This window comes from Kogia breviceps, chromosome 1 (genome assembly GCF_026419965.1).
Source record: "Kogia breviceps isolate mKogBre1 chromosome 1, mKogBre1 haplotype 1, whole genome shotgun sequence".
Taxonomy (NCBI): Eukaryota; Metazoa; Chordata; class Mammalia; order Artiodactyla; family Physeteridae; genus Kogia; species Kogia breviceps.
Window position 1 is genome coordinate 145,499,283 of NC_081310.1, and position 26,704 is coordinate 145,525,986.

Below are 26,704 nucleotides of genomic sequence, written 5' to 3' on the forward strand. Positions count from 1 at the left end.
GCTTTATGACTTTAGATTTGGCAATGATTTCTTAGCTATGACACCAAAAGCACAGGCAACAAAAGTAAAATTAGACTACATAAAAAATTAAAACTTCTGTGCATCAAAAGATACACCCAAAAGAGTGAAAAGGCAACCTATAAAATGGGAGAAAATATTTGCAAATCCTATATCAGATAAGGAGTTAATATCCAGAATATAGAAAGAGTTCAACAACAACAAAAAAACAACTCAATTAAAAAATGGGTAAAAGGGACTTCCCTGGTGGTACAGTGGTTAAGAATCCACCTGCCAAAGCTGGGGACACAGGTTCAAGCCCTGGTCTGGGAAGATCCCAAATGCCACAGAGCAACTAAGCCCGTGTGCCACAATTACTGAGCCCGTGCACCACAACTACTGAGCCCGTGCACCACAACTACTGAAGCCTGTGCACCTAGAGGCCCTGCTCTGCAGCAAGAGAAGCCACCGCAATGAGAAGCCCACACATTGCAACAAAGAGTAGCCCCCTGCTTACCACAACTAGAGAAAGCCCACACGCAGCAACGAAGACCCAATAATATTTATTTACTTATCCAAAAAATAAATAAAAATTTTAAAAATTAGCCCCTATTTTTTAAAAAAATGGGTAAAAGACGTGAATATACATTTCTCCAAGAAGATATAAAAATGGCCAACAAACACATGAAAAAATGCTCAATGTCACTATTAGGTAAATGCAAATCAAAACTACAATGAGATATTAGATATATCTTATACTCAGTAGGGCAACTACTGTCAAAAAAACAGAAAATAACAAGTGTTGGCAAGGATGTGGAAAAACTGGAACACTGTGCATTGTTGGTGGGAATGTAAAATGGTGCAGCCATTAGGGAAAACAACCACTATGATGTTTCTTCAAAGAATTAAAAATAGAATTAGCATATGATCCAGCAATTCTACTTCCGGGCACATACCTCAAAGAATTGAAAGCAGGGTCTCAAAGAGATATTTGTATACCCATGTTCATAGCAGCATTATTCACAATAGCCAATCAGTGGAAGTATGAGACCAAAAGGTCCATAGGTGAATGACTAGATAAAATATGGTGGTTTCCAAAGGCTGGAAGGGAGAATGGGGAGTTGTTGTTTAATGGGTATAAAGTTTCAGTTTTGCAAAATGAATGTGTTCTGGAAATTGGCTGCAAAATAATATGAATGCTCTTAACACTACTGAACTACATACTTAGAAATACTTTAGACGGTAAATTTTATGTTATGTGTATTTTACCACAATTAATTTTTAAAAATTGTTATCAGTAAGGAGCGATGAGTGAAACGAAGACAAATTCTCTCAGATTTGGAAATCCAAGATGCAAAGCATCATCCTAGGAGTATCAGGGCCTTAAATATGGGTTATTATTAGATACTAGGACCCACCAGCATCTCTGAAAAAAGAGCAGCCTCTCCACTGGGTACCACTGTGACTTGCCTTTTGTTCTGCATATTTCAAAGTATGTCAAACTCAGTCACTATTTCACTTATTCTTAATTAAACACTTAAGTAAATAAAAATTCATCCAGTGCCGATTATAAGTCAAGCATAGAACTGAGGGAGGAAGAGTGTGTAATTCAGTTCTGGGAAAGCAATAGTTGATTTTTGGAAATCTGCAGCTGAACACAATCATAGCATAGTTTAGTGGTTAAGAACACAGACTCAGGCCTGATCACCTAGGTTTGAATTCTGGCTCTGCCACTTGCTAGCAGTGGTCATTTTGCTTTTTTGCCTCAGTTTCCTCATCCTTAAATTGGGGTTACTAATAATACCTTATTCATAAAGTTGCTATGAGGATTAAATGTTTTAATATTTTTGAAGCTGTTAGAACATTACCGGACATGTAATAAGGGCTACATAAGTACTCATTAAACAAATTCACAAACATGTGCTGAGCACCTAATTAAATAAAAAAGACCCTGCTAGAAGCCTGAACATTTGCTTGAACTGTGCCCTAGAACCTACTACTTAACATAGTGAAAGGGGATTCCTAGATGTTGGGCTATTTCAAGAAAATGTTCAAGTCCTTGAAAATATCCCCTCCATCTGTGATGACTGAGAACAGATTGTTTAATGAAGAGGAGGTGTGACGACTGCTAAGTTTCCTCGTACCGGACTCACAGTGTAGTTACTTCTCCTGTCCTCACAGCTTTGAACTGCACAGAAGGAAGTGGGGAGCAAGCACGTTGTCATGGTGTGCACACTATGATTGTTTTCAAAGAGAAGTGCACCATTAAAATCAAATGTTGTTTAAGAAAGAAAAAGCAAAAACAAAAAAATGCAAAGTTAAAAACGTATCTACTCTATCAAAGTAGAGTCATGGATAGAATGTAATGATGCTCTCCGAGCAGGAGCCTGAGCTGCATTACAAATGTGAAATCTTTTATGAGAACCAGATGGAAACAATAAATGCCTAGAGAATTGAGAACATGTTAAAAATGAAAATCCCAATCCAAACACTATAACTATAACTATGTTTGATGTATGCTACTGCAGAACCAGAAAATATTTAGAACATAAACTCCTAAAAAGGTTGTCTTTCATTGAAAATTAAACAACTCTTAAGAACTCCCAACTGGTAAAAACTTGGATAAAAAATCTTGTATAGAAGTTCAAGAAACAGCACTTGGACCTGGGCAAAAAGTGATAAGACATAACTCTTGATATCTGTCATTATTACAATAGAAAAAGGAAAACAATTATAAATTCTAGGTCTCAATTAACAATAAGTTTCTTGAGTACCTAGAAGGAAGAAGTTTTAACTACCATAACCTAGAAAACCATATATAAATTCTCTGTGTTTATATCAAAAACAAAAAATGGGTTGTCTTTCATTTTATACATCCATTCATGTTTTAGAAATATTCTAATTGTTTGACAAATAGTGTCTGTGCAGGTTTCCTCACAGCCTATAATTTTGGATGTTACATTATTATATTACCCTCTGCCTTGCCAATATCTCAGTGGTAAAACAGTGACCAAAATAAGTCTGTCTCATATGCAACAGAAATACAGACACCTTAGAAAAAAAAATTAAGAAATTCAGTTCAAAAGTTACTTGCCAGACACCATGCAAGGTATATAAGACTAAATTATTGTGGTGGTCATTTTGAAACATATACATATATAGAATCAACATGTTGTACACTTTAGTATGTGTACACAGGTTGTACCATTGTATAAATGGTATATGTCAATTATATATCCATAAAAATAGAAATGAAAACAAAATAAAATAAAATACTTTGCCAGTAAAAAAAAAAAAGAAAGAAATAGCAACTGGCCTCAAAGAAATTTGTCTAATACAACTTATGGTTACCAGAGGGCACCTGAAACTAACACAATATTGTTAATCAACTATACTCCAATATAAAATAATTTTTTAAAAAAATTTAGTCTAATACAATGACCTCTGATATTTTTTCTTCAACATAGTGTCTTAGGAATGACATTTACAATTCTGATACTCTGTCCTAAAAATACTCATGTTGCTGTTGTTGTTTTAATAGCCTGGTTGTAGCATGGGGGAAAAAATGGTCATGGTAATTTAAACTTATGTGCAATTCACACTGCATTTACTCTATGAATACTCTTTTCACTCTTGCTGATTCGTGACATATTAGTGACATGGGAAGAACCACTGTTCTAGTGTGAGTCAAAGAAACATACTTCCAATTAAAGAAATATACATGTATGACTGTCTTATAATGCTGAAGACTGATCCAACTTTCTGCCCTTAGAAATACAGCTAAAGGACTCATCAGTTTATATGTATATGTTAAAGCAAGGAGAGAAGTTTGATTAATCTTTGACAGGTTGGTGAGGTTGATTATAATATCACATGATGCCAAGAAGTCTTGTAGGAAGAAAACAGAAGAAAGTCAATGGGGCAGAAATTTAGAAAGTCACTTCAGTGTGGCGGAGGAGTAAGACAGATTGTAGAGGGCTAATCTGTGAGTGTAAATTGAAGTCCTGCATATAGGGAAAAAAAAGAATAGTATCTACTCAGTGCCTATTATGCATCATATTATTTGACTCAACCTTCACAAAAATAAAGTCGATGGTACAGTGGGTATAATGGGAGGAACAGACTAGATTATTTATTTACCTAAGATCATACAACTAGTAAACAATATAATCAGAATAGGAATTCAAGTTTTTTCATTGTAACTTTGATATACTTTCCTTATTGTCTGTGCATCTCTCTCTCCTCTCTCTCATAATTATCTATTGTGAAATTTTAATATTTTTTTAATTTAAAAAATGTATATTTGCATATAAAATTGCTTCTTTGAGGAGCAGTTACTTTTACTATTTTATTTATCACTATAATTATTTAGTAATTATTTCTCATTGTACTTTAAATTATCTGTTCACATTTCTCTCTCCTATTCAACTTGGGGGTTCAGTGCTTAAACCTGGAAGGTATGCAAACAGTCTGCCCAATTCATTTTTTATTCGTTCATTCATTCATTCAGCAAATATGTATTAACTGCCTACTATGTGCTAGCTTGTGTTATGGGTTTAGGAGATTTAGCAATGAACAAAATAGACAAAGTCTCTGTCATTATGGAGTTTATATTCTAGTGGGAAAAGGCAGATAGTAAGATAGATGATAGGCCGAGAGAGATGATATAAATATGGACATGAATATAGTTGTGCGTGTAGATATATACATACAGACAAAGATGTAGAGCTATACATCAGGTATGGATAAGTACTCTAAAGAAATAAAAACAGAGTTAAGGATAGGAAGAAGGCTATTTTATATTGCTTTTATATCGATGGTCAGGAAGATCCTCTCCAATGAGATGAATTCAAGCAATGATCTGAAAAAAAGGAAGAAGGCCATACAGATATCTGGAGGATGTTGTTTTCTGACAACAAAAAAAGGCAGAGGCTTTGATAAGGGATGCTGCCTAGACTGTTTGTTTGAGGACCAGCAAGTAGATCAGTGTGTTTGGAATGGTGTGGGGAGAGAAAGGAGTTTGAGAAGTAATCGGCTGAAACCAATAGGGCCTTGCGGGTATGGCACACGCATGTCAATCCACACTCTGAGTGACATGGGCTGCTCTTGAAGGTTCTGAATAGAGGAGTGGCACAATCGCTCACGTTATAAAGAATCACTGTGGCAGCTGCGTGGGGGACACATTGTAAGGAGGAAAGGGTGAAAAACAGGAGTGTCAGGTAAGGGGTTAATTTAATAATCCAGGTATGAGATAATGGCGACCTGGATCAGAATGGCAGCAGTGGTGGTGATGAGAAGTGGTCAGATTCTGGAGACATTACAAAGGCAGAACTGACAGAATGTGTTGATGCATTTGGAATGTGAAATACCAGAAAAAAGCAGGTGCCATGGAAGACTCCAAGATTTCTGGCGTGAACAATTAGAAAAATGGAATTGCATTTTACCAAGATGGAGAAGCCTGGGAAACAGATTGCAACAAGGGTGGGATGTCAGGGATGAAAATTATGACGTCAGTTTTGGACATTCTCAGTTTTAGCTGTCAAAAAGGCTGTTGGATAGATACATAGGTCTGGAGTTCACAGAAGTCTGGCTAAAGATACAAACTGGAATCATCAGTGTATAGATATTATTTAAAGTCACGAGTCTGAGATACTTGGCCTAGGGAGTAGTGTAGACAAAACAGAGAGAGAGAGAGAGAGAGAGAGAGAGAGAGAGAGAGAGAGAGAGAGAGAGAGAGAGAGAGAGAGGTGGGGGGGCACATTCCTCTGGGGACATTCCAATGTTTAGAACTTGGGGAGAAGAACCAGCTGAGGAGATTGAGAAAGAACAGCCTCTGAGGAAGGAGAGAGATTATAGTATCCAGGAAGCCAAGTGAAGACAATGTTTCAAGAAAGAAGAAGTAATCAACTGTATAATATGCTGCTGATGGGCTAAGTAAGATGAGGATTGCTAATTGATCATTAGATTTGGCACATGGATGCCATAACCTCAGTAAGAACACTTTTAGTGGAGTTGTGAGAGGAAAACTTGATTAGAAGTTTTCAAAGAAGGACTGGAGGAGAGTATGTGTAGAGAGACATATAGACTATTATTTTGGAGAGTTCTGCTATAAAGGGGAACAGATATAGGGTAATAGATGGAGGGGTTCATGGGGTCAAAGATTGCCTTTGAAAGAATAGAGCTATAGACTGATAGACATAATCAAATAGGAAGGAAAACTGATGATGCAGAAGACAGCAGGGACAAGTGTAAGAGCAAAGCCCTTTGAGGGGAAGAGGGGAGAGGCTGGCCTTAACCAGGTACACAGAGAAATAGGAAGGAGGGCGGGAAACATGGGCATGGAACAGACAGGTGGTAAATTCAGTGAATGAGTGAGAGGTTTTCAAACACAACTACACGCCTGGGACATTCAGCCCATCATCTGTGTCCCAGGCCTTGAGGGGACTGGAAAACGCCCTTTTATCCTCCAAAAGAATTCCCTTTGCCTCTGCTCTCTATTGTGTCAAATTCAGAGATTAATTTGTCTGGTTTAATGTTTATTTTGCTAAAATGGAATAACATATTAAACCCCGTAAGTCAATTATGCTTAAGTGCGAAAGAATTTATCAGGCCCTCACTGTGAGAAGGCTTTTAATAAGGGAAAATGAGAGTATGATAACTCTGGATGTTTTACCATAGGAGTTGGGAGTTGGGGGTTAAGAAGGGGGGTGGAGTGGATTGTGTGAAGGAGCACCGCTGAATCTTTGGACCTTGCCTATATGATGTGTAACTCTAAATCAGAACACATGGGCTAATTCTTGGTTTACCACTTTGTAGCTTGGTTACCCAGCATCAGTCAGTTGACCTTCCTGAGTCTCAGTTTCCTCATCTGTAAGTAGAGATGAGGATTAAATGATATAACGTGTATGTGGTAGCATTTTTCTATTATTGCCCCATTTTTTATTTAAGAAATTAAAATACTGCTGTCTTGTTCCTTCCTCTCCTGGAGCATATTTTCTGCTTGCTCACACCAGCAGTCTGCTTATACCCGACCTCTTGCTGGTACATCAGATTCCTCCCAAGTACAGCTTACTATACTTAATACTGATTAACTGCTCAAGAAAATAAGTCATCATAACAGATGCTGATTCAAGGCTCACAGACATTTGGAAAGGGGAGCACCACAGTTGCTCTGTAGACCTTTAGTTTCATAATCAGATTGACACCACTTGGTAGTCATGAGAGAGCACTATATTTTATACTTGTATACTTTTAACACTAGAATCTATCAAATAAAATGATTTCACATGCCAAATTATTATATACACTCCTTGGTTAGATAAAAGATCCTTAATGGCAAAGCATATCATGTTTGCATCATTCCACAATACACTTTTGTTGACTGGAATCAATAAAAAGTAAAAATGCAAGCCACGTATCAGAATTAATTCACTAAGCAATGTCTATCTAGTTTTCAGCCATTGAAAAAGGACTAACATACACAAATACAGTAATGCTTTAAGAAACTCTAAACATAAACATCTAAACTTCCAGAGTACTAAATACTTGGCAAAAGCATTTTTAGGGTTCACATAAAATATAAAATTCATTAATACATTTAAAAGACGAGTCACACTTTTGAAAATCTGATATGTATAAAACTTCTTAGAAGCCTTTTTTTTCCTTCTGAATGTCTTTGCCAAGTTACTTTGCAGAAAACCAAAGCACTCTATAAACACTGGCATTCAATATTCATACCATAATGCATAAAGTAAGTATGATAGAGTAGGTAATTATTAATCCCTTTTGACAAAAAAGCTACCAGCCACAAATATATGCATATGTGCTTACTGGGCATTTTGGATGCAGCTGGCATTAAAACCTAAATCCCTTGAATCCCGAACAAGTACTGTGTTTATAAAGATAGCTCTTTCATAATAAGATAGCTCTTTCATAATATTAGACTCTGCAAAGCTTTATTCAGATGAAGCAGTTGCTTAATTTAATCTACAGTTTCCAGATAGGTTCCTAAAAATCTTATTTTTATTAATTTAGACAGAATCAGAAACTTGGCATAATTCTTTTGAAGCCCAAAAGTACTTTACTTTATTGCACTGTCACAAAGCTTTGAGTTTATATGGATAGCCATTTTTCAATGATGTACAAATTCACTTGAACAGAACCCCTAGTCTTAAAAATATAACCTTTTAATGCCTTTCAATTGCTCAGAGACGAATCAACCTGATCAATAATGTTGAGAAGGAAGTCTTTGTCAAAAGAGAAGCCATAACCTTTATTTCTGTTTTCATCCTTAAATACTCTTGGAAACGACCAAGAAATACAGAGTAATTTGACTTAAATGCTGTAAAGTCATCTGTATAGAGGTGAAATACAACTTTCACTGGACTGAACATTGGTTATCTGAGCTTTCTGTTATCTTTCTGCAGGAAGCATGAAAGTGATGTAAAGACCCATGAGGGTAGTAAGACCCAAAGGTACCATTTAGTCTAGCCCCTTTCTCCCCTTTCTCTCTCCCTTAAGTGGTTCCACAGAGCAGAAACTCCTCCCTTTCTGAAAAATAAAATGTTTGTGAGGCAGTGTTCATGGTATTTAATCATGTTTATTAAAATGATGTTCTTTATATACAACCCAAATACACCTGCAGCATTTTGTACTCATTAGCAATAGTTTATCATTACTTTCTGTCCTATAAACGTATCTTTCCTCTTCTTTCAGAAAACAGGTTCCAATTCTTTGTGCTTTTCAACAATTCTATTTAATTGTATAAATATCATATATGAATAGGGAAATAATTTTTTTATCTATACTTTACTGATGAGGAAGTTGAGATTCCAAAAGGTTAAATGACTATCCCTACGCTGCTCAAAAAACAAAACAAAACAAAGCAAAACAGTTTGTAAGTGGTGGCGCCAGGATGCATGTCTAGAGTCTATGACTCTAGGTCCTAAGCTCTTTTCCCATTGCCTCTCTTGAATAAACTTTCTTACATAAACAAATCAGTAGGAGGTTAGATTCTACTGACTAGGGAAAACAACACAGGGACATTCTGGTACTTTGAAAAGAACATTATTTTTTTCAATTTAGTAGTAATTTATTTAAATTCACTTAGAGGAAAAAGTGTTTCATCAACATCTAGTTTCACTAATGGAGACAAGTATCAAATTCTGAAAGGTAACTGGAATTTTAAAGAATAAAGAGCATTTTATGGCCAAAGTCATTTGCCGTTGTCTCTGTGAAAAATGAGAGTGATTAAACCCCATAACGCAGAGTGATTTCTTTTTCTTTTTAAATTTTATTTTACTGTTGTAAGAACACTTAATATGGGCTTTAAGATAACGTACTATCCTATGAAACTAAGGAATATCTAAGTGGTCTAAAAAGAATGCATTTAATATGTACAACATTGCTCAATAATAACTTATTTAATTAAACCATGTCATATCAAATATTTAATTAATACATATATATATTACAAATTGTTATATGAAATCATAAGCTCTGGATACATTTGTGAACTGATGTCTGCTGGTTACCTCTCATTGGTCAAGGATTGTGCTAAGGATTACTTCATTCAATCTTCACAGTGGCCTAATGAGATACAAGTAGTATTTTTCTAATTTTGCAGATGAAGAAAAGAGGAACTAAGGTTAAATGGTTTGCCTAAAACCTAGTATCTGGTAAAAGGTGGAGCTGGGATTCGAATGCTGTGCTCTTTGCACTGCCCAGCTTCCTAAAGTCCCATGTTGTTTTGGTAAATTTGAGCATGTTAGAGACATAACCCTGTTTTCTGGGTGAGCTCAGTCCTGGCTGAGCGGGCTGATAGGTAAGAACAAAGGCTGTGGTTATCCCCAGGAAGTTAACATCTATCTGCATGTGGATTTCAATGGTAACATCTCAGAAGGAAGTCTGGGGCAGTTAAGACATCAGCAAGAGAGACTTGGATCCCTGAGTTTCTTTGTCCTGCCTGCCTAAACTGCTCTTCAGGAGGCCTAAATAGTTCTGATGGTGAGAGACAGGTTTCCTGCGTAAACTGCTGAGGTAATTGTGGCCCAAATAAGCCACAAAAGCACTCTCAGATTCTCTGCACTGTGACAAACAGTCTGTGCTTATTAATTTGTGCAGAAATATAAAGAGTAGCAAGGAGACATTTTGAGAAAAATGAGTTTTTGATGACACTGGAACTTTTCCAAGGCATTTGTTCACTGAATCTTATATTGGCTTTTTATATGTAGGATCCTAAAATAGACAAGGCATCTTCTTATGCTTTTTCTTTTTTTACTTTTTTTTCCTCTCAAGCTTATTGGTGCAAGTGGATGGAATTCAAAGTGCTTTTCTTCCTGTCTCTTTCGCACAGTATATGATAACACATGGCTTTTTCAAATATGTTGGTGATAGCAGCCAAACAAGGCTATAAAGTTTCTTATTGGGGATGTAAGCTATTCACATTGGGTCTTCTGATATGCATTTCAATATAATTTAGCTTGGTTCATTAAAATGTGATTATCACATGATAATAAATGAATGATATTTTGTTTCCTCAGTATGTAGAAGGGTCACACTGTGAATATTATAAAATTATTTATTTACAAATGCAAGTGCACTTTGACTCTTTCAAATTAGCACATTTCATACCCACTGATGCTTTTCAAATAATGAAAAGTAATTTCTGCTTTACCAACCAAGGTTGACAATAATGTGAATGTTTGTGTATGCCTAGAGATTTGGTAAGATAATTAAACAGTAGCATCTATTATGTGACTTATAATGCATGAAGTATTCCACTAAGTACTTTAATACATTTTCTTAGGAGATAGATAGTGGGATAGATAGTAAATACATTTTTTAAATTAAATTAACATTTGAAAATATTTAAACATAAGGCTATTTTCTCCACTTTGAAAATGAAGGAATTGAGGTCCAAGACAGATAAGTAACTGGTCTAAAATTTCAATAGCAAGTCAAGAGAAAATACTGAAACCCAACCTAGCTTTCTTGACTCCAGATACTGTAACATAAAACAAAGATCAACAGTAAAAATAAAATTCAAGATAACATCAAAATTATACAATGATAGAACCCCATGTGTAGTATATTAAGAAATTATATAATATTCCATATTAATGATATAAGTTTTATAGTTTTAGGAAAAAAACCCATCTCTTTTGGGGGGAAGAAAAAATTGAATGCTACAGACATCCATCCTCTTAGAAATGGTTTCAAGTACCGGAAACCAACAATTTATCACCAAGAAAAGTCATAAACTATTATAGATGCCTCTAACCCTCCACTATAACTGCTTCAATAGTTTACTTTTTAAAATGGCCCACAAACTTATTCATAACTTGTCAGTATATTAGTCAACTATTAAGAATTAAACTCAAATTTTGATATGAGAACATGATGAAATGGAAAGTTATGTACTTTTAAAATATGAGGCTCTTTTTGATCCCAAACTAATACTTTCCATCTCAGTGTGCTCCCTTCAAACTAAAGAAAACATATATAAGAGTCTATATATGGAGAGAGGCACAGACATAGAGTAAATATGTAAAAACACTAACAATCAGTAAATCTAGGTAGAGGGTGTTTATTGTACTACTATTCTTTCAACCTTCTGAAATTGTAAATCTTCACTACCAGTAACCTCTCCTTGACCCACAGATAGGTCCATCCTCCTCATTTATTCTGCTGCCATTCCTGGATATCTTAGATGCATATAATCTTAATGTTATAAATTGTCTGGAAATTTCTATGACTCTATCAAGCACAGCTACCCAGAATTTTTTTTCCCTATCTACTCATTTATCTCTTACATTGGTGGTTTTCAAGAATCTGGAGATTACAGAATCTATGTGTGAGACTCCTCCAAACTTCTCCAAGCCTAGATTCATCCATGTTTCTTTGTTGGGACCCGGGACCAGGAAAAAGATCATCACTATCTTATTTTTTCAAGGAATTCCGAAAATGGGTCCAAGAACACTAATGTTTCACAAAATACAGTTTGAAAGCAGTTTTCCTTAAAGCCACATTACCCCTACCCCTTTATTTCCAATCTGTGTAATTTGCAGAAGTTGGAGTTGTGAGGGTTTAGGGAGGAGGAGGGGGACAAGCTGGGCCTGTCAGGGGTGCATGCCAAATGACAAGTGTTCTTTTCCTCAAAAGGTCAAGAGAAGTAGTCATTCGTATTCTCCCTCAAAGAGAAAATGTCTAAGTTCTAGCAAGAAGCAATCTGAGAAGGTCAACAAATTACTTTTATTTTTTTAACTTAAAGTACACAGTGGGATTCAAACATATCTCTGTCAAACAAATTACTAGGAGTGACAGAGGTCCCAACCTCTCAGTTCAGAAAAAAATGAGGCAGCACCAAGTGACAATTTTCACTCCTGAGGATATCTCTTCTAGAATACAGGGTTATCAATTCACAATTTCCTCACTCTACAAGTCATGGACTCTTACTTCCAAGTTCCCCGGGGAAATTCTATCAAAAGCTCAGTGTCAATATTTTTTAGATGCTGCGTCAATGGGAAAATATATAATATGCAGATATTTTAAAGACCAAATAACAAATATATTCCTCTGTACAACACTTCCACTGAGACAGTTAAGAGATATGTGGAGCTTCCCTGAGCTGAAACGCCAACTGTGCTGTTTGATACATGAAGAACACCCAAATAAATAACTGTACAGTGCTACAGACAAATATTTACTTTACAGCACTACAGGCTAGGTAATATGGTTTGTACACGGGGGCTTAATTAAATAGGCTACCATGTAAAACACTTAGCCTCTAGTGAGATATTGTCATTAAACCTGTATCTACAGTATCATAGAACACAAAATAGAAAGCAAGTTAGAGTAGCCCTACTGGCAGAAAGGGAACACAACTATTAAGAGATGGATGAAGTAAGGAGGCTTGTAGAGTAAAAACTTCCTTTTTTCCTCCTTCATAACAGGCTAAAGAGAAAGTGCTATAAGAATAAAGAACAGGACATAGGAACAATATTCATTTTTTTCTTTTATTTTTTTCATCAAGTATTTACCAAGCACCAGCCTTTCTTTAGGTGCCTGGGATATAGTAAACAAGACAGAATCCCTGCCCTCATGCAATTCTGCTGGGTTGGTATACAATAGAAGAGAAAAACAATGTAACAAAGAAGCATGTCTTTTCCAGTAATGTATTTCCAGGTAATGATAAGACCCAAGAAGATAAATAAAGCAGAACAAGGGACAAAAAAGGGAAAGGTGCTTTTTTAGACAGAGGGGTCAGCAGAAGCCTCTCTAGCAAGTGATACTTGAGTAGAAGCCTGAATAGAAGTGAGAGAGTGGGCCACGCCAACATCTAGGGAGCTAGACTTCCAGGCAGAAGCAATACCAAGTGCAAGGTCCCGGAAGTGGAAACATGCAAGGTTGCTGAAGAACAGAAAGGAGGCTAACGTGGCTGGAGAATAGGAGATGAGGTCACAGGTAGCATGGAGCCAGATAATGCAGGGCCCTGTAAACCATGGAAAGCATTTTAGATTCTTTCCTGGGAATCATTTAAATGCCTCAAGTATAATGTTGCTGACGTCTTGACAGTGATGTTAGAGAAGGAAGCACCATAAACAACATCCAAGTAGAAAAACTAGGAGACAACAAAAGAAGGAAGAATGGGAAAAGAAAGCAAATGGAATTTCACAAAAGGGCTTAGACTTTAGCAGTTGGGCAGCAGGCATGCCTGCTGGACCACCTTCCGGTGTGTGTTCTGGGGGGTTGTCATCATTACTTTACAAAGCCCTTTTTCCAGTAAGTATTTTTAAAAATCCAATATATTGAAGACTTGCGGACACTAAAAGGCCAGGAAAGTAACATTTATAGACTTGCATTACTGAGAAAATGCTTGCTCCGATTAAAGCAATAGAATCACGCTATGAGGCATAGATTTCCACTGGCATTGAGTTCAGACTGTGGACTAAAATAATCTTTGTAAAAAACTCACCAGGATTATACACAAAACACAACACAAAGCACCCCTAGTAAATGAGGACTGAGATACTAGGTTTTCCCCAGATGCACCCATCCTCCCAAGCACCTTCGCTAAGATTGATACATTTGGAAGTAGTGCATCGACTAGAACTATGCACACCCTCATGCTGGAGGTGATAAATGCAAGGGTTACCAAATTTACATACTTCCCTCCCAGTTTCCATAAACCATAATTTGTTAAGTCATAAAGAATGTCATAAGCACAGTTTTTGATGTTTTGGGATATACACAACAATTAGAAGTCATTATCTCTCAAATGCACATTCTCCCTTTTCCCCCTCCTTCTAATCCTCTCATCTTCCAATCCACTCTCCACAATGGAGTGCAAAACATCGTTCCAAAGTAAAAGTTATTTATGGCAATCCCCTTCTCACAACCTTTCAGTGGCTCCCCAATGATGATGGAATAAAGCCCCAAGTTCATGACATTGGAAGCCCTAGGGTATGGCTGCAATCTATAGGCGGAGTCTGACTTCCTAGCTCTCCCACCTTGCACTTTAGGCTTTAACTCCAGTGAACTTTGCTCACCTTCCCCCACGCTCTGAGTCAAATCCCAGCTCAGCCCCTTACTTGCCGTGTAATCTTGGGCAAATTACTTGTCGTCCCTGTGCTTCATTCATTTTCTGATAAAATGGAAGTAACAGTATATAACCCATGGGCCTTTTATGGCACAAAGTAAGCGAATATATTTAAAACAATGCCAGATGCATTTTTAGTGCCAAAATAAATGTGAGCTATTATTACTGTTATTTGTTGATGGAATTTTCCTATTATTGTTTCTTTGTCCAAAAAAAAAAAAGCCCTCCTGCCCACTCCTCAAAAACTCCTATGCATTCTACAAATGTCATCTCCTCTCCAAACCTTCCCCAACACATTGACTCACTTTCTAACAGTATTTATTTCTTCTGCTGCTCTTATGACAAGATGAGTGTCATTCTTCAACAGCATTATTTATACACCATTTATTAATTATTAATGCATAAGTTTGTCTTCCAGGGGTATATGCGCTCTTTGAAGGCAAGTGCTCTATCTTTCTCATTTTGTATCTCCCAGAGTAGGGCCCAGAGCATAGTAGGCTCTCAACAAATGTTTTGTTCAATCAAATGTTGAATCAGTAAATATTTAAAGACAGATATTTCTCAAAAAAATGTCCAATACTGCTAGGAAATAATTCAAGGAAATTTAAGAATAACACAATGCACAGATTTAGTAGATTTAGCTAACAAACTAGGACTAAATTGTATAAGACAGTAAATGTGCTTAAAGGTTCAGAGAAAGGTTAGGCATATACTATTCATCACTTTCATTTTACCCTTCACCAGTTATTCTAGCTTTGTCTTGTCAGGAGTAAGTTCCTTTAGAGTATGAACTATGTCTTTTAATACTTCTGTGGTCAAATATGAGGCACAAAAGTGCACATTTCATGAACCTTTGATAAAATGAGGAAATATTTCCAAGGTACAGGTAGAACTAAATGGGGAAAAGGAAGAAGAACCTAAGTCTTGTTTCTAATACTAACTCTGAAAGCATATTGTCCTCTGTGAAGCATATACCATGCGCAAGCAGGGACAGACAGACAGAGTGGTGCTCACCAATCCATCTGCAGTGTGGTAGGCCTGGGATGTACTCAGGACCATCATCAGTAGCTTCCATCACAGAGCATCGTGCTGCTTGCTGATGATGGAGGAGAACTGATGAATGAGGTTGGAAAGGGAGCAACGGAGAGAAGGTTGACAAAGCTGAACACCATGTGGTAAGTGCTAGTCAAGAACAAGCAGGCCCCATAAGACAAGGAGGATAAGGTTATGTCTCAGGAGTTGTCATCCCTGATTTGGGGCTAGGGATCAATAATATGTCGACCTTAAGGACTCTGGCATTAATTTCCCCACTCATCAATGCTCAACATTCCACTGACACTTTGCAGTGTAGGATATGTTTTTTATCTATATTGTCTCATTTCAACTAACATGGAGTTTGGTGTCCACTTCTTGGTTTCAGAATTCAAAGAAGAAATTAGAAATTTGGGATAATGGTACAGAGTCAAAGTAATGATTAATGGGGTAGAACTACTTGGAAGAAGCTAAAGCAATTCAGAACATTTTTATATCTGCAGCAAGCAACATTGAAAAGAACACAAATTTAGAGTATTCTCATCCCCCAAATGAAACTTAAATGTGATAATACATGTGAATATTCTAGTAAAGAACCTAAAATATAGTAGGTGTTGGAATCCATGCAGATCTAATCAGCATTTTTTACTTTTCTTGATCACAGCAGTGCTCAATTATACATGATGAGTGAAAAAAAAATAATCCTGGGACTGGTTAATAATGATCTTTATTTTCATGCAAGGTTTTATAAATTTTTTCTTTATATCCATTGAAGACCAAAAAAAAAATTTATATATATATATATATGTTATACGTATATAATTCAATACCTGGACTATGAAGTAGTAAGACTGTGTACTAAGTGAGGTTATAGAATTGCTTTCTCCAGAGTCTTAAAAATAGGCCAGATTCCCATATGTCAAAGATGGAGCAATTGTGGTCCTGCCCAAGGGTAAAAGGAAGCAATGAGATAATCATCCAAATTCCTTCCAGATTTAGGATTGCGTAAATACTCTGATTAGCGACAACACATTGAATATTTACTATTTGTCAGATATTCTAAAAATAATCCCAGAGTCAGTATTTCACAAGTGTTTCTTAAATCTTCTGCCATTAATCCACACTTCATAACTTGGGTTTTCAAAACCAGAACTACACATTCATCTGACCAAAATATGAAATCTACAAATAACTGAAGATTAAAAAAATTGTTCAGTGGGTTTAGATATAAACTGCATCCTCTGCATTGTTTAGCTTCATCATGAAAATTACTTTAATTTCAATGCTGGAATCAAAACAATCCAGTCTTCTTAAAAGACATCTACTGTCTACTGTAAAGTAATAACATGTTTTTGGAGACTTCTAAGTACATATCTTGGAATTTCTAACTTAAATGCAAGGTTTGGAAAATACCAATTGTTGATCGTGAAAGAATGGTTACATTTCATCATGACAAAGAGGCAAAAATAAAGTACTTATGCTCTTATTTCCTCATGTACACATATGATGCTTTAAAAAAGGAGCACACAATTTTTAGGATTAGTGAAAAAGTCATTCAAATATATATGTGTGTATTTTATGAAAAGAAATTTTCATTGAATGTTTCATGAAAGTAAATTTGAAAAATATTAAACATGCACTCAGATAAAACAATAGAAATAAATATAAATATAGACTTAGGAGTTAAAACAAACTGTTATACAACTTTTCTAAGAAACAGAAGAAGAGTTTGTGAGTTGGTAGGTAAAAATGGGTGAAAATGAATCATGGTCATAATTAAAGTTATTTTATAAGTTTGGTGGTTAGTGGATTCTTTAAAGCTATATTATGGTACATCATACCAAAGTCATGTGTTCTGTTTTTTAGCAATTTGCAGAAAATTTTTTTTAACTTAGCTAGAAAAAGATCACTTTAATAGCATAAGTTACCTCAAATACCATTTAATTGTTCTTTGTGTAATTTGCTGCAAAAAAATTTGTATAATGCAGGAGTGAAACTGGCTCTTTAGTCATTTTAAAATTTGGGTTCTTTTGAAAAGAAAAAAATTCAGTATTTATAGCTCTACCTTCCTAGCACATCAAAAATCTATTCTAAGTAAAAGAAAGGTCATGTTATTATATTCAGGAACTCTACAATAAGGAAATATTACCAAGGTTTTATGAAGATTTACCACTATCTGAAAATCAGTTAATTAAAATTAAGTATCCTTCTTGTCAAATTATTAACCCAACTAGTAAAACATATGAGTCTAGTATCTAATTATATGTTTTCTCACCTTTATTCCTTTTATGAGAACTAATTAACAATATACCTATATAACTTCTCCTATTCAGTTATACTACTTAGCAAACTATGTGAAAATATACACACATTAGGGGTGGGGTAAATCATGAGACAGAAGACTTCCTCAAATCAATACATACTAATATATAAACCTTCTATTTATTAAATGTTACCACTGGTAGTTTTTGAAAAACTTATCACGTGGACTCTACAAATATGAGATTACAATTAAATAATAAGATTTAACTCATCAAAAAGATGACCAAAAAAAGTTCCCCAATAAAGCAATTATGTGAACAACAGTGCGTTGTCAGAAAACAAAAATAACCATATCATTTTTCGCTAGGTAAAGTATGTGTACTGGCTTTAACATGTGGTGTCCATCAAAGGCAAGCTACATATTTCCAGGGGTAACTTGAATTTGCCAATATACTGTGCAGTAGATTAGGCAGACAAACATTTCAGATGAGTAAAAAAACAGAATTCAAGTAAATATTAATTTTTGAAAACCAGATATCCTCAGTTTAGAATGTTGGTTGGCAATCTATTATGCAGTCAGAATCCCTGTGCTCGAAATGTCTTTAAGAGGTAGTAGCTCCCTGCACTGCTGTGGTCCCTGGTGAATAAAAATTATAGGTACCCAATTTTTAAAGGTATATTAATCTGAAAGAAAATATAACCTTCAAAGAAATCTGAAAAGGCCTAGCTTTTACAATTAAAGTTTTAAAATTTCTTTTGTGCTTTTCCTTGTATTCGGTTATTATACTGGTTTAAGGAAGCCACTCTATTGTACATAACATATATATTAAAAGTGGCAGCCTCAATATAGTTTTTACAGAGGGTTCTGGAATTTACTTGGGCATTCCCAAGTAAATTGGGAATTTATTTATTATTATCTATAAATTTTATGTTACTTCCTTACAACAAGAATCTCTTAAAGATAATAGCAATTTGAATCATAAATAAAATTAATTAACCATGTAATTTCAGAAGTGGGAACTTAGTTTTCCCTTTCCTTAAGTACTGTAAAGATAGAGGCAATAAATCAAAACCACTAGTTTACATACTACAAAAATGGCAATGCTGTAAATTAAGTTTGACTTTATACATTGTCTCAAGAAATAAATCCAAACTAAGATTGAATCACTTATCCTTGTACCAAAAATATACTATTAAAAAACATCATCAACAACAAACGCAAGATACACACAAAAAAGTCAGCAATCACCTCAACAGACATTAAACAAAAAACTGAATTTGTATAACTCCTTCAATACTCGGTTGCCCTAGAATTAGCTAGGTGTTTTTTTAAAAGCAGTAATTTTAAAGAGTCTCTACAGTGAGAGGCTCATTTTATCTGGAAACAGCTAGTGGCACAGTGATATTAACGCACAGAGCACTATGTATTCTTCAGCTGACCTGCTCGCCATTCATCTCACACATGTGTTCTGTATTATGAACAAAATTCAAATGTCCTATTTGCTACATTTCTAAATCACTGTTGCTAATGAAAAGCACTCCAGACACCTCCAAGTCCCATCTTACCACGTATGAGCCACAGTGAAGCGACGACGCTGCCGAATGCTTTTATTCACCAGCAACTTTCTGAAAAAGCATGGTGAGTTCCTTGGCGAACTGCGTGGAGAAATTTTAGGAGATGTAGGTCTGTTTCCCAGTAGCCTCGGAAGCTCAAGTTCTAAGCGCATTTGCTCCTTGAAAGTCTTTATGCAAACCTCAGATTCAGAAGCAGTAAGTTCTTTTGAAGAATCTTTTGCTGTCATGTCTTATATGGAGTGCTGGCTTTCACCATCCAAAACAAAAACCTCAAACATAGCAGAGACACAGCTGCAGGTTAGGAGGCTGGTAAGTCTGCAAACTGTTCCCAGTTTAATTTAGGAAGCTGTGGCTCCAGTGTAGGAGCTGCTTAGAGGAAGAGCAGCATAGTCGAAGAATGGCAAGTCAGGCTGTCACAAGGAGCTTTATCAGCCTGGCTTTGCCTCTGAAAATGCGCCAAAGTGCTTCCTATGTCAGTAGCCTCCTTGTGGATGAGGTCTGTCTGCAAGCTACACACTGACACTCACTGAATTCATTCAGCTGAATATATCAACTCATGAAATATTCATGAGGGCTTCTGATAAATCCTTTGCATGTATTTTTTTTTTAAATCTTTTCAAACATGCTGCATCCACTAACGGATAGTAAGCAAAATCCAGTCACCTATTTTTGTTTGCACAAAGCACAGAACCAGAGCCCATCCAGCACGTGCGATGTTTAAAGCCTTCATTCAGAATTATCTTTCTCTGTAATGCACACAATAACTCCACCTACCAAATGCTTATTGGCCCAGGACTATTTAAACAATTGCACTCTGTTTCCCCCTCAACAACACCCTCCATTGCCCAGATTTTCACAACATTTGTGAAGCCACTCTCATCATCAGTGAAAACATTAAATCAGGGATTGTCAAAAAGCCTAGCTAAAACAGCCCCCCCAATTCCATTTCTGAATGAAAGAGTTGATTTGCTGAAGTTTTTTTTTTCCCTCTTTCCTCCAGAAGATCCAAAACCACATCCATATAGAAAATGTCAGCTAACAGGAAAACATTAGATTTGGTTCATTCCCCTAAGGAATTTAAAGACTAATCTTTAATCCAATAAAAATTGCCCTCATTCTTCTGCTTAACTTCATTGTCCCTGAGGTGCCCACAGCAGCCACTCTCTGTTAGATGTAAAGTCACTTCTGAAAGTCAAAGTTCCCTAGAATGGAAATTGAGGTAACAACCAGGAGAGATGAATGCTCCGTTACACCTGCAGGGTCCAAAGTCAAGCATCATGCATATGTGTGTGCACGCATGCGCGTGCAGGTAGATGTACACAACAGTGTCTGTGTGTGGGTATCTTTACTTGCTAGTGTGTGTGTACTTGGTTCACAAGGGCATGCCAGTGACACATATGGGCAGGGGAGTCCAAAAAAATGTCTCAAGTTCCAAAGCAGATCACTGTAACCTGAAATTTCATTTAGAAATATACTGGCATGCAGCTTCTACACTTTAAAAGAAGTAAAAAAAATATTTTAGTGCTTGAAGTGTACAGATGCTGTGAAATTCTGTACCTGCAATGTCTACTACTAGGGCCAGCCTGATCTCACACAAATTTGGCAAAACAGAACTGGGGCTAGTCAATGAGAGTGACAGTTCAGGACTGATTCACAGTAAGACTTCAGTGAAAAAGCAAGAAATTCATTTTTTCCTCTAAGGCGTGAGAACTTCCACCTTTATAAAATCATTTATATATGTCATATACTCTGGCTGAATATCTAAAGGGCTGAATAAGAGCAGACGATGACCTGTGTATAGGAAAAAATAAACTCCACTCTAGCCTTTGGGGGAAATGGTTTAAACTTAATAGGAAGGATTTAAACTCCGAGTTTACAGGTACTGCCTTGGAAGGATATAAGTATTGCAATAGTACCCTAAAATATATTACGAACAAAGGCACAGCCATGGAATTTTAAAGTTTGAGTGAATCCCAATAATCACCTTGTTTGGCTCCTGATTTTAAAGACAAGGAAACAGACCTAGAGAACTTCAGTGACTTGTCCAAAGTCCTATTTGTAGTTGACATTAAAGCAAAAGCTAAAACCAAGGCTTTCTGATTCCCAGTTGAATGTTCTTACATTATATGATAAGAGAGGTCAACATAGTCATTTTGTCCAGCAAAGCCCTAGCACATGCACTTTATATATTTGAAGATATTTTAACTGTTCTATTTGAGAATAAATTGTTAGTAATGTCATGAGAGAAAATATAGTTAAAGCTATCTATTATTTACTGCATTATGAAAACAAAGCTAGGACTTTCTTCCAACAATAATGGGATATAAAATGGAATGTGAGAATATGTGAACCTGCCAGTATTCAGAGTGACTTATTTGCAAAAAAATGAAATAGCAATTTGAAGTCTTTCTCTTATTCACTTTTTAAGGCTGCCAAAACACAATAAGCATTTTAGGGATTTTTACCCCTCTCAAAATCATGGCAAATTTCACAACCCAGATTTAGTATGTGAACTGGGATTCAGATAAGGAAATGTTGACATAAACTTACCTAAAGCAGCATAGCGGTACAATTATAATTACTTTCTAATTCTTACTGTCAACTTACGTGACATTATGTGACACTTCACATTATTCTCTCTTTGCCTACTATGACAGCCAATGTCCCAGTTAAAGAAATTTTGAGAATCATCCTAAGAATTAGAACTCTCAAAAATATGTAAAGTCGGTTAATTCTACCAACTATAAATAACATTTACAAATACCAAAGACAGCTAATTGAAATACAAAACTTAAAAGATAACCAGACTGTTTTAAAGTCTGAATTAGTTACCTCTGAGAAAAGGAAGTGCACGTTTACAGATACATGCACAAAAGTTTGTTTCTAGAGTCAAAATGCTATAGAAAAACTTGATACTGTGTTAAATATTGAAATCAAAGATGAATATAGACGGTAAAAAACAGGAGATGGTATCTTAAAAAAATGTAAAACAAAAGCACAGTAAAAGCAAATAACACCCTGCCATAGTTTAGCAAAGAATATACTGTTTTGAGAGAGAGAGCCAGAGAACAGGAGAAAAAAGCCAAGAAGAAAGTAAACAGAGTTATTGTGCACTTCTGAGTGCCTCGGAAGGAGCTAAAGAACCACAGTGAAAACCCTCCTGTCCACACATAAGGCTTAGCTGTTTCTCCTCAAAGGGAGAAATGAGTAACTGAGTCAATTTATTCATGTGCAGATAATTCACCTTGGGAATTACTTGAGAATTCCAATTACAGCTAGGTCTCAATTTTAAATAATGAAATTCCTGGTATCCACACCCTGTCAAAGCAACAAGAATCAAGAATGATCATCATAAAGTATCATTCAAGGATCTGAATAGAGTTCTATGGTCAATAACAGTCAATAATGTTTTATGTATAAATATTATGGACAAATCAAAACATTGATTTTTCATTAAATTGAAATGGAAAGAAAATTAATTTCAACCAAACAAAATTATAAACTTACAGTGCAAGTATTATAATAGTTAAAATGTTTTTTAAAGGTAACAGCTTTGTAATCAATTTATTTTAAATGAAAATAATTGTACTCTTTTTATATTCAATATCTTTCAGACTTTAAAAGTTAACTTGGAATATATTTCCTCTGAACTGAGTGACTAAATTTTAACTAACTGTTCTTATAAAACTAAAGTATTTCAAAGGCACAAAACTACTGATTCTGTGCAATAATATTATACATAACAATATTAAATGCAATATAACATGGCTTACATTTACTGTAAATACAAAGCTGGAGATTTGAAAAGACAGAGTTTATTCAGAAGTTTCTTTTTAAAGAGGAACAGATTTAAGACTGTCAATATTAACAGTTAAATTACTGTGGATTGTACCTTTATTTATATCATTGTTCAGTTCTTTTTTTAAAACAACACACCATCTGAGCACCGCCATTAGGCTCTACTCAATTGAGTAGAAAATACACAAGCTCTTCTTTCAGTCAGACAAGGTAGTAAGTAAATACAGAACAGCAAGAAACAACTGTTGCCTCTTTCAACAGAATACCGTACTCACCACAGACAGCAACTCATCCCAATTTCTCTATTTCAGTTAGCAGAAATGGAACTAGAGAATTATTCTAACATGATTGAAGAAAAGACAACATTCAACTGAATGAAAATATTAATAGTTGTCTAGCCATCTTGGAGAAGAACAATTACCTGACAAATCTTAAGAATTAAGAGATTACAAAGAAGGAATTTACATTTATTGCATACCTCCTGGATGCCAGATATTATTGTAAGCATTTTGAATAAATTGTTTCATTTGGTTCTCATTACAAACATATCAGACAAGTGCTATTGAAATGCTTGTTGGACTTCCCCCTAGTATTAAACCATGAGGTCTTTTAGGGCTGGGTTGAGTCTTGTTCATTTCTAGGACATGGAACAGAGTTTGGCAGAGTGGATACTCAATAAATTTTGTAGACCGAATGCACATTATTTTGCCCATTTTCAAATGAGAATATCAAGACACAAAATTGCATAGCATTTAAGGAGTTGATCCTACACCAAGCTTTTTATAACAGAAGATACCTAATGAGATAGAAGAGGGAATGCAGGCTCCTAGGGTGGTCTAGTCATGTCACTAGAAGTATATGTTCACAAGTACTAAATGCCTTGAGTCTGAAGTTATCTAGCATGTTATTTTATACGATGATATGAAGGCTTCACTTTTATCCATATGATACAATTACTCATCATTAGTAAACTGATGTTCCAGAAAGATCAGTTTTAGCCTTAACCACCTGCAGTGTCACCTGAATCCTAGGGAGGAAGTGGGAAGCCTGTACTCTAAATGCTTGAGCATGGTATCATAAGGTTCTCAGAGATTATCCTATTCAAGAAAGAAAAACCCTCCAGGGGCTCCACATTACACTCAGAGTAAAAGCAGAAGCCCACACAATGGCCTAATGTACTCCACCAGCACTGGATTCATCTCTCAGAATGTTTCATAGTATACCATAGTACATATTTTCATTTGTCTCCTGAACTAACCTATGAGCTCTCTAAGGACCTAAGCTATCAATATTTTACTTACCTTTGTATCTCCAGAGCCTGAGATTGCATCTTGATTGATTAGTATTTATTGATGGAAAATATGAATAGAAAATTAAGGTACTGCCCCAAATCATGTTCTCCTGTTAGTCTCAGATTTTTCTTTCTGTCTTGAAAGCTAGTCCAGTCAATATCCTAACTTATACTTGATCTTACACAGGATTCCAAAATGAACTTCCTAAATCATAGCCGTTTGGCTATGTTTTGCCATTTTAACTAGCATTTCTTTGTTCTTTAAAAAATATTATTATTATCATTATTATTAATATCCTCACTGCAATACAAAAGCAGAATACCTATGCATTGCAATCTCTGTTCATTTGGTCGTACACAGGCAGGACAGACTTGCTATGCCCTCTCTTCACACTGCTTCTGGTTTTGGCAGAGTAATTAGGTGCTTCTTTCACAAGGCACATTCTATGAAGGGAGACTGCATAGACAAAAAAAACTAAGGAAGCTCCTCTCTTTGTTTCCCAGGTCATTGTTAACATCAAGATATATTAGCAGGGATGAGTCAGATACCTATATGCAAGGAGAGAAACTCTTGCCTTGGTGTTTTAAAATCTGCATCAAAAGAGGGTACTCCAGTTCCCAAAGATAATACTAGCCTGTCAGCAAATTACCTTAAAGGGTGATTTCAAATGAATACGATATTAGGGACATATATGTTAAATACAAAAGTACATTTGGGAAAACCTCTTTCTCTAAAATGAGCTTTCATCTTTTTGTTATTTTCCACCCTGTCAGCAGTCTTCAATGAAATATGTAAGAAAAAATGGTGTAGTATTAATCTACAGTTTAAAATTTTAAATGTAAATAATTATCTCTGTAAGACCAATTAATTATGATACTACAGAGATCATAGAAAGAATACAGCACACATGAAAATTAAGTCAAATTCATGCCACTGCTCTTAAAAAGAGAATAATTTTCAGGGATCCACTTTGTGTTTAAGTATACATTTGCAAGCTAAACAAAATTTTCCTAAATTAATATTTTAATTGCATGAGTCTAAAAAGGGTACAGAATACATATCAATATGGAAAATATTTCCAAAATAGTGGGTTAGATCAAGATTGCCTCACTTAATTTCAAGATTTGTTTACTTATTACACATTTTGTTAATTTTAAATCTATTCATATTAATTTTTTTAAATTCAGTAACATTAATAATGATGGCTTTTTGACTCATAATTAAGAAAATAGAATTTTATCTACCAAGAGCGACTAGTGTTAAGAAGTAATTCAAACTTAATTTCATATAAATATTTCATATCATCAACACTGTAATATTAGCATATGTAAAATTCAAGACAGGAGACATATTTATATAAGCATGCTGAGCTTTGTAGCAAACACTTTTAAATAAAATATATATTTTTGTCAAGGTCCCTTGGCTACTCTTTTATTTCTTTTGTTTTATTTTTAAATGTATCATACAATATGATTAACATTTTTGGTGCACTGTTCTATGAAATTTAACACATGTATAGCTTCATGTAACCACTACTACAATCAAAATACAGAACAGTTCTGTCACCCCCAAAAATCTCTCTTGTGCTGTACCTTTATAGTCATATTCTCCTCCACTCCTAAAAGATGGCAAGCCCTAATCTACTCTCCATCACTATAATTTTGTTACATTTATTAATAGCTCGTTCCTTTTTATTGCCAAATAGTATTCTGCTGTATGGATGTACCACAGTTTGTTCATCCATTGAAGAACACAGCTGTTTCCAGCTTGGGACAATTACGAATAGACCTGCTATAAATGTCCATGTATAGGTCTTTCTATAAATATATGCTGTCATTCCTCTATTGTAAATACCCAGGAGTAGGATTGCAGGCTCATACGAAAGTGTACATTCATCTTTACAACAAAATGTCAATCTGTTTTCCAGAATGGTTGCATCATTTTGCATTTCCATCAGCACTCTATGAGAGTTCCCAGTTGCTCCACAGACTCACCAGCACCTCTTTTCATTATTTTTTACTTTAGCCATTCTAATAGATGTGTAGTGGTATCTCATGCTGATTTTAGTTTATATTTCCCTAATGGTTAATGTGATTATCTTTTTGTGTGCTTATCTGCCATCAGTATATCCTTTTTGGTAATGTATCTG

At 35.4% G+C, this 26,704-nt stretch overlaps 1 protein-coding gene across 3 annotated transcripts in view; it reads right to left on the reverse strand.

Moving 5' to 3' along the window:
• PDE4B (phosphodiesterase 4B) overlaps nucleotides 1–26,704 on the reverse strand; it is a 597,863-nt gene that overhangs the window by 382,205 nt on the left and 188,954 nt on the right. Inside the window, exon 1 of one of the 3 annotated variants that reach the window (XM_067006432.1) lies at nucleotides 19,457–19,993. The exons of the other annotated variants lie outside the window; for them this stretch is intronic. Within the exon in view, the coding sequence (XP_066862533.1) occupies nucleotides 19,457–19,692 (236 nt within the window). The 5' untranslated portion in view covers nucleotides 19,693–19,993. Of the gene's footprint in view, nucleotides 1–19,456; nucleotides 19,994–26,704 lie in introns of those variants that run through there. 3 annotated transcript variants of the gene reach the window in all.